We start from the raw sequence: 14,263 nt of genomic DNA on the forward strand, positions 1-14,263 counted from the left end.
TTTCGTTGGACCAATATCGTACGTTTTGGCGATTGACTTCTCCGTTTAAAGTAAATGTAGATTCATCTGAGAAGATTATACGTTTTACGAATAATGGATCATTATTGCACCTATCCATCAATATTTGGCAAAACTGCATTCTACGATCTGGATCATCTTCGGATAACTCCTGTACTAACTTCATTTTGTATGGGTGCCACCTCTCCAGTCTTAGCAAGCTGTGAACACAGCTTTTCGAAACATTATATTCTCGACCAACCTGACGGACACTATTATGTGGATTTTCTTCGAAAGATAAAAAAATGTTCGTTTTGGCTTCCTCACTGACAGAAGGACGTCCGCTTTTTGACAAATTATCAACAGAACCGGTTTCTCGGAATTTATTTTCTATTCTACTTACTGTTGATTGAGATATGTTCATTTCAGGATATTTATTATTGAACAAAACGCATACTTCTTTTGTGTGCGTACTCGGTCCCCATATCCAATCATCATTAAAACTTCAATTCTTTGTGTAAGTGATAACGGCATTGTACTTCAAGGCAAAGGAATGTTTAATTGATAACAAAATGCTCTGACACTCAAGTGACAAGGCTAACAATAAGACTGGTGTTTACTTAGCGTGTGCCTACCTGCAGTTAGTCAAAAAAAAAATTAAGATGTTTTTTGATAGTGTAAAGTTTTTTATTTTTTGTAAACAAACGGTTCAAGATAGACCTATTAACCCCTATATCGTTGAATTGGTCTCGATGAGCTCTATCGATATTCATCAAAATATACGGGGCATTCCATTTAAAAAATTGAAGTGTCACGTGATATCTTTTTTTTGAGCCACCCTGTATAACAGCAAATTAGTTTAAAAGTAGCGCCTCTAAAAATTAAGATTGACGTGTCCGAGCGTTTTTCCAAAAAAAAAACGGTTGAATTTTAAATGAATTTATCCGTTACTTTACGGACACACTGTATATGCTTTTAACAAACACAATTACACGTTTCGTTATATTTCGTACATTATAAAAATTATACAGATCATACTGTGAATAGTTCTGACTGACAACGAAACCCATTAGTAAGCGGATGTCAATGTTAGTCGGGAACTATTGTGAACTAAAGAACTATTCCTCGGGAGGAACTAGAACTAATGAACTAGTTCCTCCAGAACTAGAATCCTCACCTCTAGACCAGCTATCTTTAAACAGGCGTAATATTAACGGACTTACCCTTGTAATTGTTGATGGAAGCAGATCCTCTGTCGGTGCGGCGGTACGAGACCGCGCTCCGTTCAGGTATTTATATGGATCTTTTAACGATTGACTGACATTCAAAGGGGCCGCCCCGTTGTTCGCTAAGAGCAGTCCTGACACTGACGGCCGCTCGCTCCAACTTTTTCAGTTACGACTCACTCGCAGCATCTAATCCTCGTATCTCGAAACGCGACGCGAGATCGTCTCTCTCCCAGTAATTAGCGACGCATGCTTGACTTTTTATCTTCGGCAAGCGACCCAATCCGATATGTTTGTTATTCTTACCCCGTCTCGCTCGTCTGTGTCGAGAGTGGTTGTTGTGTTGACACTCTTGTTTTACTATTATTTTAGAATTTAAAGTGTATATGTTACGGTTAAAATCCGATGTCCAGGTTAATGTCTACATTAACACGTTAATGTTTGGGTTTGGTTTTGTTTTTAGTTGTTTTGTTTTGTGTTATTCTCAAGATTAACCGGGTAATGTCGATATTAACCGAATATCGGACCTTAACCGTAACTTATGTATTTAGTTGTAATTTCATTCCAATTTTCATTCTATTTTTTCTTCGTCTTTGGTATACCTATATCTACTTTTTCTGTTTCGTTTCTTGTCGTGTTTTTCGCTATTGGAATCTGAAAAATAAAGAAGTTATTTTTGTGTAAACACCACTGCGTTTAATCCAAACTAGAGATGAGTAGGTTCGGATGGATACGAATCCACGGAAATTTCTCCGGTGCCGGTACTGCTGGATGTAGGTCCTACTGAATATTAACCCCTATCCGCGGAACTGATGAATTGCTGACATAACGACACAGTGAAATAGATGAGTATTAGAGAGTACTGGAATTGCGGTCTTCCGGTATACCGGTACCAGGACGGGTACATTTGAAATATTCCGGTATCGGTATCGCGGTCTTTTACAAAACCGGTACACCGGTACCGGAAGACTGGTTTCAACGGGTACAGAAAAATTGATTCATGATAATATAAAAACCAAAAAACCTGTATAAAACGATTTCGGTACCGGTTTTTGTGCAAAGCTTATTGTATTCTCCTACTATGAAATGAAGATTGCTGTCATTTTATATGTAAAATTATATGGGGAATTTAATCAATGTTCATTTCCAAACCAACTGGACGCTATTTTTTCAATCATTTGGTATAATACGGTCAGGAATACGCAATGTAATTTATTTTGATGTATGTTTAAGTAAGACATTGCTGGTCTAGATTGGTCTAGTAATCTAGTCTTCTTTTTTTAGTACATCTAAAATTCCAGTAAAGCATCTTACTCTACTAATGGATCACTCATATATATTATATAAATTAAAACTCATGCCGATATTCAATAGCGTCTACTCTATTATTTAATATATGTAAAATAGCATCTTATTTCCACTCCATTTATATCTCCAAGAACAACAGCTTCCAATACTTTTTCTAACCGAATATATTAGTAACATATATATACAGGTTGTTAATTTGTTTATTACTCGCGGCAAGAGCTGTATGGTTGAAATATGGCAACCTCGGCCCGCTCGTCGAGGGACAACGCGGCGGCGGGACGAGTCAGCAGCTTAGCTTAGGCAGTGTTGCCATTCTTTTCCCCAATAAGTAACCGTCCAGTTAACAATCTGTATATACTTATATATTATACTTGATTGGATGTAACCTAAAGATCAGAAGAGGACTAAAATAAATCTGAAAATGTTTAATTCATGTACCATTCATTTTTATTCAGTAATTGCCGAAATTTACGATGTTCCGGATAGTTATATCACTCTCCATTATCAAGTAGAAACTTAAACTAAATATCCTAAGCTACGCTATTAAATGTTTATAATTTATATTGTAGTTGCCTAACCGTGAAATTCCCGTTCACCACGGAGATTATGCCAAATTAACGACTTCTGCATTGGATTTCGACGTTTCCTATGCTGTTGGTATTTCAATGCTTCTTTAACGGAAAACGTTGCAATTTTTTGAAATATAAACATTGACTCTTTAAATTTCCTTTTCTCCCAATACCTTCTTGTGGACAACTCTAATCTCTAACTACTTAACGTGTAAGTTAACTTCCTAATGAACTTTCTAAAGTTCCTACTGTGATAACTTGGGTTTAAGGGGTAGTTTTACTCATCAATAAAAAGCAGTCTTCCATTTGAAGTATAAAATAAGCCTATATTTTAAAACATTTAACTAATTACATTCAATAGTAGAAATGCCTCGTTAGCAGAATACATGTTTTGCTTACTATGCTAGACTACCTAATATAATATAATAAATATCTACTTATACTACACTACTTCCGTCCAACGGCATTTTTTTTTCTCATGCATTCTTTCCACTGGTCAAAACACATTTCGGTTTCATCTTTGTTAGGACAGATCTTAGGGTATTGTAAGGATTATTGATATCACAGAAAAAACAATAAAGTATTTTCAAAAATAGTTTTATTGTTGAGAGAAAACACATTTATACAAACATAGTCCAGCTAGGCGGAACTATTATAATCATTTTACTTTAAATATAGATATATTGTTAAAATTGACAACATTTTATTATTCGATTTAAAACAAAACATATTCAGCATTTATTTATATAAAATGATCCCTCTAATTAGATTTAATGTAACTACCTAATAGTTAACGCTAATATTACATATTTTGCAGGGACATTTTAATATCATTGTTGCAAGTAGAGATACTCTTTTTCTATCAAAGCGTTGCTGACATTACAACGATTAGACATATGTATAGTTTAGCACATTTGACCTTGCACCACCCAGAGGTCGAACAAGAGTGAGAAAACACACTAAAAAAAGAAAAACTTTTAACTAGCGAATGTAGTAGTCGAATAGTCGAAACTATAATATTTTTTATGATTGTTTGGTGCCTAGGTAGCCTTGGGTAAACTTTAGTTTAATAAGAAGGAAGAAGAAAATATAAGGTTAATTATTTTATTATATTAAATGTGACACTTTATTTAAACAATAATGAAAATGTATGAAAATTAAATGAAATATAGTGATATATTAAATTAAACCTAAAACTAAATCTGGCCAAGAACAATAAAAACTTAATTTCAAGACATATTCAAATTGCTTCAAACAAGGTTAAGTTCATTCAATATCATAATAATACTTGCAAAAAATACACTCCCATTGAAATCTAATTAATGTTATCGTCAAATGGTGTATTGGAAACCAATGATTTCCTATAGTTAAGACAGTGATAGTGTATATTCCGTAAGCAATAACATGATACATTTTGATTCAAACGCTGTTATGGTCAAGGAATGAGGAAAGTAGTGTATCTTTGTCGTAATGATATTATCTTTGTAGATACGATAGTGTCTTCTCTGTGTACCTGTGATTATACCGTATTCCAATTCGGTGGGTTTTCTCAAAAATATTCTTTACATAAAGAATTCTGCTGAGATAAAATTTTTCTTCCTGGTGGCATAGAAATCACAGTACAAATAACATAACTTTTATTTAAAAAAAATAGAGGAATTTTGAGGTTGTTTGATTTTTTTTTAAAGGCGAAAAAAGGATATTTAAAAAAAGTATAAAACACTAAATATTTATTGGAACCAGAATAAACTTAAAGATTTTTTCTTTATTCCTATTAAAATTATATTCAAACAGCTTAATTTTCTTAGCTGACCACTCATCTGCCTACTCCCATAAATCAAACACCCAGCTCGCGGTCCCAAAAATGAAGTCATCCCGTTGTCATCCAATTGAGCCTCGCAGTCTCCCTATTCCGATAAATTACAATTATCTCGGGGCTCAAAGGGGCCGACGTCGCGCTCCGCGGTGCGATTTGGAGCAGGGGGCGCAGCACATAAACCCGGTGAACCGGTCGTGGCGTCGGGTTAACACTGCACCTAATGGTTGTCGTTTCGAGGAGGATTATGGCAGTAGCTCGTCTCGGTTTGCGAGGAAGGCTTAATTACGGGACGCCCTGCAGGGCACCGAGTAGTGGATGGTGATTTAAATAGGTCATTAGGGTTATTAGTGGCGCGAGGTTTCGCATTAACGTGATCGCGTACCGACTAGAGCTAAAAGTCTTGCTTATAAAGTACGGGTTTATAGCTTTGAAACGTCCAGTAGCAGTAGTAGTAAATATCGTGTTCTAATCAGAACTATTTCTTTGAAATATATTAGAATCTATTTTTAAGTCGGATATCCACTATAATAGTAGCATAAACCAAATTGTGCATGTTTTAAACTTTCTCCTTTTTTAGTCTTCTACAAACCAGTCCTTTTCAATTATAAGGATTGTGTCTTTTTTTTTTATTGGTTGATTTCTACACAATTCCATATCAAAGTCTTCAATAGATTATAGATGTAGACTGTATAGGAGGGGAAAATTAATCACCGCGACATTATAGATCTATTGTGTCCCCTTTTTTATTTTATAACTCATCATACAGCAGAAGGATTTGATAACATGTCTCCATTTCCAATAATAGTTAACAAACTTCCCTTTAATATTGAAAAATGCTCTGTCGTTTCTTACAGTTTAAAACAGCCTCTACATTAAGGTCGCATTTCGTTGCATTTCGATTTATTTCCAGTTGTCTTGACCCACTTCGGTTTGCCTCGACCTACTTTCGATTCTTAAAAGCGCCTGAAAACTACACGTGAGGAGGGCGAGGGTGGATTTTTTTAGCGTTTCTTGTTGCCTCGTTCAATTTTATTTCGTTTTGAGCTATTTCGAAAACGCGGCGGTATCTGTACCCGAGGCAAAGGATTTTTTTTCATAAATCTCAGTAATAAGTAAACCTAGACGTTTCTAAAATGGCTGTTGTTACGATGATATTTCGTTAATTACATCTAGTTTTATGTTGAAATATATTCCACAAAATTAATATTTGAACACGCGTTTATAATATGTAGAGTAGATATTTAAGAACAAAACTTTTCACTCAATCTGCAGGAATATAATTACAATATGGTAGTATTAATTTTATTATAATAAATTAGTACATAAAATTGTATCAGTTACGTTTGTTTACACGGCCTTAATTGATTAATATAATAGTAGTATTGCTTGATGAGTAATACTGGCAACATTATCAATATATCGAGCTGATAGGAAAATTATTGATTGGCCCGATGTTCAATAAAAGATACTGTTATATATACACTGAAAAAAAGGATCTCTCAGTCGAAATGAATATGACTTTGACCCAAAAGATTGGCGCTTTTCAATAGGGCCAAGAACGACGTTTCTTTGCCCAAAGCATTAACTATCTTTTCTTAAGCTTTAAAAAATTACTTTAGGGAATAGAAAAATCTATCTGTCCAAAGTATTTCACTCTTGACCCAAAATTAATAAGCAAAAAAGTTCTTGCTACAAGAACAATAGTCCCTTTGATTCATGCAAAAATTCTTGATTGAAAAGGGACATTTCTTGATTAAAGAGACACTTTTCTTAAACCAATAACGAATACTATTGACTCAACTAAAATTTATTTTGATCTAAGAGAAGTCTATACATCATATACAGGTATATTACGAGGTATATTATTTGCTGAAAATTTTAGGTTTTCCTGGTCTGTAGTAGGTAAAGTGATATTATTTTCCTCGATAGTAGTTATTTCTGCTTCTTCACTCCTTGGTATTTTTTGGGGTGGTTCATCACTCTACAAATTACAAAAAAATGTTACATCCCGATTAATCAAAGTAAAGCAAACAAATTATTAAAATTATAAGCTTTAGTCACATTTTGAATTTTTTAATGCGATGACTTGAAGTTCTAAAATTTTTGTAATTATTTGCATAACAAAATCGATACCTATATATTCTTATGCTATCTATATTTATTATCTAAACAGGTGCATTAGGTAAATGTCTCTTACCTTCAAATATAGCAAATAAATACTCTAATTTCCATTTTTTGAGAAACTCCTTTAAACAATCCATATATCCTAAAATTTGTCCATAAAAAATGACAAATGCATGTTAATAATGATCACTAATATGTTATACGATATGCGTTTAAAAAGCAAATTATGCAAAATTCCAAGCAACAAAACCTGTGCGTACTATGATGTGCGACCTATGAAATGCGACGTACGACTGATCCAAAACCTGATCGGACTGCCGACTGATTGTATATACCGTCCTTCGTCATCGTCTTTGCGTGTCGTTCTTATTTTTCATCAAAAGAGTATTTAGCTATTGGAAAAATGGCCATGTTTCTTGAATGAAGTACTTCCTAGCGTATTTTTGTTATAAAACAAAGTAACTTGCACTTGGTTGATGAAAATAGATTCAAGAGAAATTTTCGAATTTTTCGAGAGAACCAGTTTTCTTGAGTTAAGAGAGTTTTTCTTCAGGCATGTAACGTTTTTAGTTCGTTACATGTCTTTGATTATGATATATGATGTCTGGGCACAACCCTGTTATGGTTTGGCACAACCCTGTTATTGCTCTGTGGGAGCGCGCGCTGTCAACATCGCTTCTGTCAATTCCCTGTGATCTAACTTCACTTTTGGTTAGACTGTTTGACCTGTCAGACGCCATTAGTCCCAGTTTTTGAGAAATGGTGATTATTTAAATCTTGCTGTGTAATCTGAATCAGCTGCCATTTCGAAGCTACAGGTAAAGCTGAGTTATTTTCCTTTTAGATTCGTTATTATTAGCGAATATTTTTAGGGTAGAGTTACGGATGGCCCAACTTGTATTTGTATTTGGCTGGCACGTTGGCGTCCCTTTGCTTTTGGCCTCCAGAATGTCATTTGGAAGAAAGGACAGATTATTTATTATTTATTGAGCCCTCGGAAGTACTTCGAGGTAGGTTCATTTTGTTTATTAGACGGTGTTTGATTTTAAACATGAGTTTCATGTTTTGAGGGTCTTACGGACGGACTATTTACAAGGTACAGGCATTATCCAAGGTCCTAGTATTCCCTTGTGCCACTGTCTTATGGACGGATGTCCCATGGACAAGTGTCCCCTGTAGGATTGATTTGTCTTCACATAGAGTGCCCCAGCGTGGGTGTGGCTTGAGTCCCGTGCTGCTTCACCCCCATTTCTAAGCCTGGATCGCCGACAGACAGTGCAGAGATGCAAGACCTCCTCGCGCTGCTACTGGTTGAAGCAGGGTTGCATTAAAGAACAGCTAAGTGTAATTTTAAGTTCTAGTATCGCATTTAACACCTAAAATGTTTTCAGTCTTAAACAGTAACGTACATTTAAACTATAGCGTACAGACTATATTTAGTGGTTAGATTATTAAGAATATTTATGTCAATGCAGTAGTAAAAGTGTGATTTAGATTTTAGATTTCATAATATCACGCATTGTAATGGTATTACTTTCTATAGACATCATTATTACGCTATACTAATAGATGAATGACGAGATAGATTCTAGAATCTACAGGTTGCAACACATCTGATTGAACACCGTATAAATTTAACAATTTAAATAAAGTAATGCTACTTTTCTTATATTTTCTCTAATGTTACACGCATTGTATTTTCCTTATAGTCTTTACATAGAACGTATTTAATATTATTTACATATATAGTTTTATTCAACAGGTAACCACTATAATAATTATTAAAATTGTACAATGCTATTCACCATCAGAATTCGTCACGAATAAATATAGTCATTAGTTTTAAGTATTATACAATTGTGTTTTCTTTCTCTGTACATGCCTGGCGCCCAATATCTATATATCTTTTGTTTATTATTATTGATTAATTTTCTCTCTAGTGAAATACCTTATCCACGACTGCTCTCCGATGAAAAGCTGCCGTTCGCAGTGGTAGTGGTTTAAAAAACGCTACAGGCAAAATATTTTCTTTTACGCTAAAATAAATTCTCTTGTCACCAAATTTTTTTGTCAAGAACGATGACGACTTTTTTTTCAGCACTTATGATCAAGAAAAATCTTTGATTTTTCTCGACAAACAACAAAAAAACAATAGAAAACCCTAAGAAATCTTAAGAGTTTCAGTAATAAGGCCAAAATAGACTCTAGGAGTAAGTGTGTCGTAATTATACCGGGTGCGTCTCAAAAATGGCTCACCACTATAACTTTTTTATTTTTACAGTTAAAAAGCGAGATTTGGTATGTTAGTATACCTATGACATAAATTAGGATTGATTGACGTATTCAATTGTTTTCGGTCACTTCCTGTTTCACGGGAAATTACTACAATTTTTGATCTTTCAATGGCATCCTGGGTATTTTTCTACTTTAGTTGATAGAAAATAACACTCTGAATAGAATGACATATCATATGTCAACTTTTGATATTTTCGCATATGGTTAATTTAAAATTATAACATGCGGTTCATAACGAAAATTTGACTCAAAATACCAAGTGTGTGGTATCAAACTATTCGTAAAAAAATGCTTTTTCCAAATACGCTAATGAATCACCCTCGTTCCGTTTAAAAATGGAGATATGATTAAAAATACGATTTGGGCATCTTTTAACCGGCCAGGATAAGACACTAAAAACATTAGACGATCAAATCTATTTTTCCAAGACTCCTTGATTAAGAATTAGTGGTTTTAAGATAGCCATAGCACACTAGATTGAAATTTAAAATACGATTTTTTTTAAAGCGAAAATGTCAAAAGTTGACATATATGTCATTCTATTCAGAATGTCATATTCTATCGAATAAAGTAAAAAAATACCGAGGGTGCCATTTAAAAATCAAAAGTAGTCATTTCCAGTGAAACAGGAAGTTACCAAAAACAACTGAATACGTCAATCAATCCTAATTTATGTCATATATTAACATACCAAAAAACTACTTTTATCTAAAAAATAAAAAAGTTATAGGGGTGAGCCGGTTATAGGAGACCCACCCGGTATATATAGCAAACAAGTTTTATGTTATCTACTACTGTCAAAAGTTACACACAGAACTTCTTTACCTATACCGGCAAAAAATTCTGTTTTACGTGTACACTTATAAACTGATCCGACATTTTCCTTTGGTTTGATGCAAATAAAAACAAACCAGAGAGTTTTTCGACAGAAAAAACGTAATCCCTCTAATTAAAAGTCGGTGTTCTCGCCCGATACGGCGACACTTTACACGCCCGATAACGCGCAACACCGAATCCGATTATCTGACGATTCATTACAAAAGAAATTAATAGTGAATTACTGTCGAACGAGAACGATAAGCCCCGAAATAAGATGGAACGAACTGAACTGGACCGCGGCAGCGCCTTGATAGATCGTCGATCTCTTATTTTATCTCAGTTTAAAAAAAAGAGAGTCAACAAACATCCTAAATTTATAAGCTTCAGACTAATAAAAAAATTGTGTGTGCCCTATGTGCGCATATATGAAGTGAAACTTTTTACTAACAGCTATTAGATTGAAGGATTTGAAGGACATGTTTGAGAAAGTGTAGTTTGAAATGTTGAAAAAATAATAACTTAAAAATTAATAAATAATTTAATACTCATTCACAAAATTTGTATTAAAATGTCTGTCTGTCTATTCGGGTACCTCTATCCACATGCCGAGTTTAGTTCTAATAGACCCATAATTAAGAGAAAAATCCTGATGATTTCGTCCATTTAGAGGCATCGGTTCAAAATGTCAAAAGCGTCATCCTCTAGCTCGTCCCCAATTATGTCGAAATCGAGGCACATTTTTCTTCAATATCAAATTCTTAGTCCCACCCTGATGAACATGTAAACGAAACATCGTATCCAACTTTGCGGGGTGACACCATGTGCACCGTCGCTCACATAGCCTACCTACCAAATTTGGTCGCGATCGGTCGACATCAACTTTTGACGTTTCTTACGTTAAAACTAACTGTCCCAGTAATACGTGTCGTACATGTTCAAGTTGGCCCTAGTCCAGTCTATCGACATACCAAATTTCATTTAAATCGGACAATTTTTTTGCCATTGATGATGGGATTTTATAGTGCACGAAACCACTTTTTCGATAGTTACCACTTTTCGTCTCGTTTAGCTGACTTTCGTTCTCACTTAGCTGACTACTAAGCAAAAATCGTTCCCAGTGGCCGATGAAACTTATTTTCGTTTAGTTACCGTTTGTTTTTATATTCTTAGCTTAGTTTAGTTTCGCTCGCAGTGGCCGCCTGCCTTTAAGGCGGGCGGCCACTACGAGCGAAGCAGGGACGTAGCAAGTCGAACCCGGGCCCTGGTGCAAGACCACCAGGGGGTCCTTTTCTTCATTATAAAAAAAACAATGAAAAATGAAATAACACATTTATTGCACAAAAATGTATGGGGAGTAGTAATAAATGTAGTAACAAAATAATAAAACTAAAAAACTATTACTCATTAACTAATTTATAGTTATTTATGCTGAAAAAAATCTACCTTTCTTGCCGTTTGATTGGCAAACAATAAAATTATTCTATTACGATCCAAGTTTCTGGCTGTCTCGTTTTCTATTGATAAAATTGCCAAGCCGGAGAGTCTGTTCTGCGACATTTTATTTCTTAAATAATTCTTAATTAATTTTAATACTGAACATGATCTTTCGGAAATCGCTACCGATACAGGAATTGTTAGAAAAAGGATAAAAGCACAGCAGATTTCTGTGAATGAACTGGAGATCATTTGATCGCAAATAACTAACTTCGCCAAGTCATTAACTGAAATGTCTGCATTTATCTGATCTTTGTAAACTCGCCTGAAACTTACAATTTCTTGCGAAAATGAATATGATAGATCATTGGAATAAAAGCTGATCAGGTTTTCAGATAGGAGGACCAAATCAGCATCAGAATGATCTCTCAAGACCGAAGGAAAAATTACTTTAAATCTTTCAACTACGCTATTTAACCCTTTGAATCGATTTTCAAGTTGAGATATAATAACGTCCAACGTTATATTAAACACCGACACACGGAAGTTTTCTTTAGCGTTGAATAATCGTTCATCACATGATAACTCATCCAATTGTTTTTTCACTTTGCGGATCCTGTGTTCTTTAAAACTTGGATTGATTCCCCAACCACGAGCTAAATCAGCTGCTTCATTAATAACTTCCTCAAAACTGTTCCTCATTTCTGCAATGTCTTTCTTAGCAGTTTCCAAAAGTTTTGACGCTCTTTGAATATCTTGATTTTTACTCTGCAGTGCATTGGACACAAGTTTTGTGATACTTAAGATTTTATGTTCCATCACTATCAATACAACTGTTTCAAAATTTTCCAGTTTTTTCTTTAATCCCAGTGCTTCATTTTGTTCCGTTGCTTTCGAGCTTGTTAGGGTTAGTTTTGTCAAAACTTGTAAAATTTCTCGATAGTGAAACCTTAAGCTATGAAGAGAATCATAACGAGACGACCATCGCGTTGGGCACAATCGTTTTAATGTGTGCTTCTTGGATTCGAACATTTCCGTCAATACTGCCCATCGTTTTATGCTATGTGCAAAAAATGCATAAAGACTTTCTACAAAATCGTAAAAATTTTGTAACTCCCTTGAAATTTTTACAGAGTCATTGATAACTAGGTTTAGATTATGTGCAGCACAGTGTACATATAACGCGTTGGGTTGTTTTTCCAAAATTTTGGCCTGCAGGCCATTGTAGACGCCACTCATGTTAGCCGCACCATCGTAGCCTTGAGCTCGTAGTCTTTCAAAGCTCAAATTATTATTTTCAAAGAATAATAATAATTGTTTCACCATGTCTTCAGCAGATTGCCCCATACATTCTTCAAACCCTAGAAAAACTTCCCTTATAACAACATCACGAATAATGTTTACATTGTCGTTATCCTTGATGAAGTCGGCATATCTCACTACAAAACTCACTTGATCAATTTTTGAAATATCTTGAGTTGTGTCCATTATTACTGAAAAAAATGGAGATTCATTTATTTGACTGATCAATTTAGTTTTACCTCATTGGCTAAAGAGGTTGATAATTTCGTTCTGAATGGTTGGCGACAAATATTTTACACATTTTTTATCTTTTGATAAAAGCTCTTTCAAAACTGGATCATAAATTGACAATAGCTCAATAATATTTAGAAAGTTGCCACGATTGTGATCGCCATCATATAACGATTCATTGTCTCCTCTGAATGATACATTATTTTTAGCCAAAGTCAATATGACGTTAATAACTCGTTCCAAAACTTTAATCCAATATTTAGTTTTAAATTTCAGCGTTTTATCCAAGTCCGTGTCCAATACTTGATCGCTTTTCCATTTGTTATATATCAGGCAAGCAGAAAGGTGATTGTTAGAAGATTCGTGCTTAGTCATACTCCGAGAAATATGACCCCAGTCATTAAATCCATTTACCCAATTTAATGATCCTTGAGTTCTGTCTCCAAAAACCCAGCAAGGTTCGCAGTAAGCTACATTCAATGTTGGTGAGCAACACAGCCAATTTCTTCTGTATACAATTCCTGACTTGGATCGTTGGTTGTAGTACGCCAAACTGAACGATCGACCTTTAGCATTTTTAGGAAATTGCATATTTTCTGGTTGACATGGTCCGTGTTTTGCTATAAATCTTTTATTCGAATCGCTGAGAATACTGCTGAAATTACTCTTTTCGGTACTGAGATGTGACACCGTTGTTTATGAAACAGATACAGATAGGGAAGTTGAAGAAATTGTGGTTGACTCATGGTTTTCTTCTTTTGCAATACTCATTGTAATTGACTTCGGTGATAGAGGTGTTCCGGGGTCATCCTTATCGTATTTATTTTCAGGTTCAGACAATTCAGATAATTCAACTGTATTTTTCTCAACACAAAAAAGGAAGTTAATTTAGGAAGTTTTTCCCTTTCACGTTTTTCAGTTTCTTTCCGTTTTCGCTTTTCAGCTCCCGACAAATGTTTGTATTGACTCATATCGCAGCTGAATGCAAAACTAGACAACTTAAAATTTAGTTATTTTATAGGGTGTCCCATAAGTCACCGATCAAATTTAAACAGGAGATAGGGGAGGTAATTTACAACAAAAAAAAACTATAAACATGTATCCTAAAATACCTGCTGTTTAAGATACAGGGTGTTGAA

General features: G+C 34.6%; 2 protein-coding genes across 2 annotated transcripts; both read right to left on the reverse strand.

The window, feature by feature from the left end:
• Positions 1–1,115: 1,115 nt before the first annotated feature.
• LOC115877774 (zinc finger MYM-type protein 1-like) lies at positions 1,116–13,079 on the reverse strand. The gene is made up of 2 exons (XM_030894089.1): positions 11,863–13,079; positions 1,116–1,383 (listed from the first exon to the last, which is right to left on the reverse strand). The coding sequence occupies exons 1-2, from the start codon at positions 13,077–13,079 to the stop codon at positions 1,116–1,118; spliced, it is 1,485 nt and encodes a 494-aa protein (XP_030749949.1).
• Positions 13,080–13,133: 54 nt separating this feature from the next.
• Positions 13,134–13,715, reverse strand: LOC115877776. The gene has a single exon (XM_030894090.1). It carries the CDS (start codon positions 13,713–13,715, stop codon positions 13,134–13,136), a length of 582 nt encoding a protein of 193 aa, XP_030749950.1.
• Positions 13,716–14,263: the final 548 nt, after the last annotated feature.

The sequence above is a fragment of the Sitophilus oryzae genome, unplaced genomic scaffold (assembly GCF_002938485.1).
Source record: "Sitophilus oryzae breed Bouriz unplaced genomic scaffold, Soryzae_2.0 scaffold_1498_pilon_pilon, whole genome shotgun sequence".
NCBI lineage: Eukaryota > Metazoa > Arthropoda > Insecta > Coleoptera > Curculionidae > Sitophilus > Sitophilus oryzae.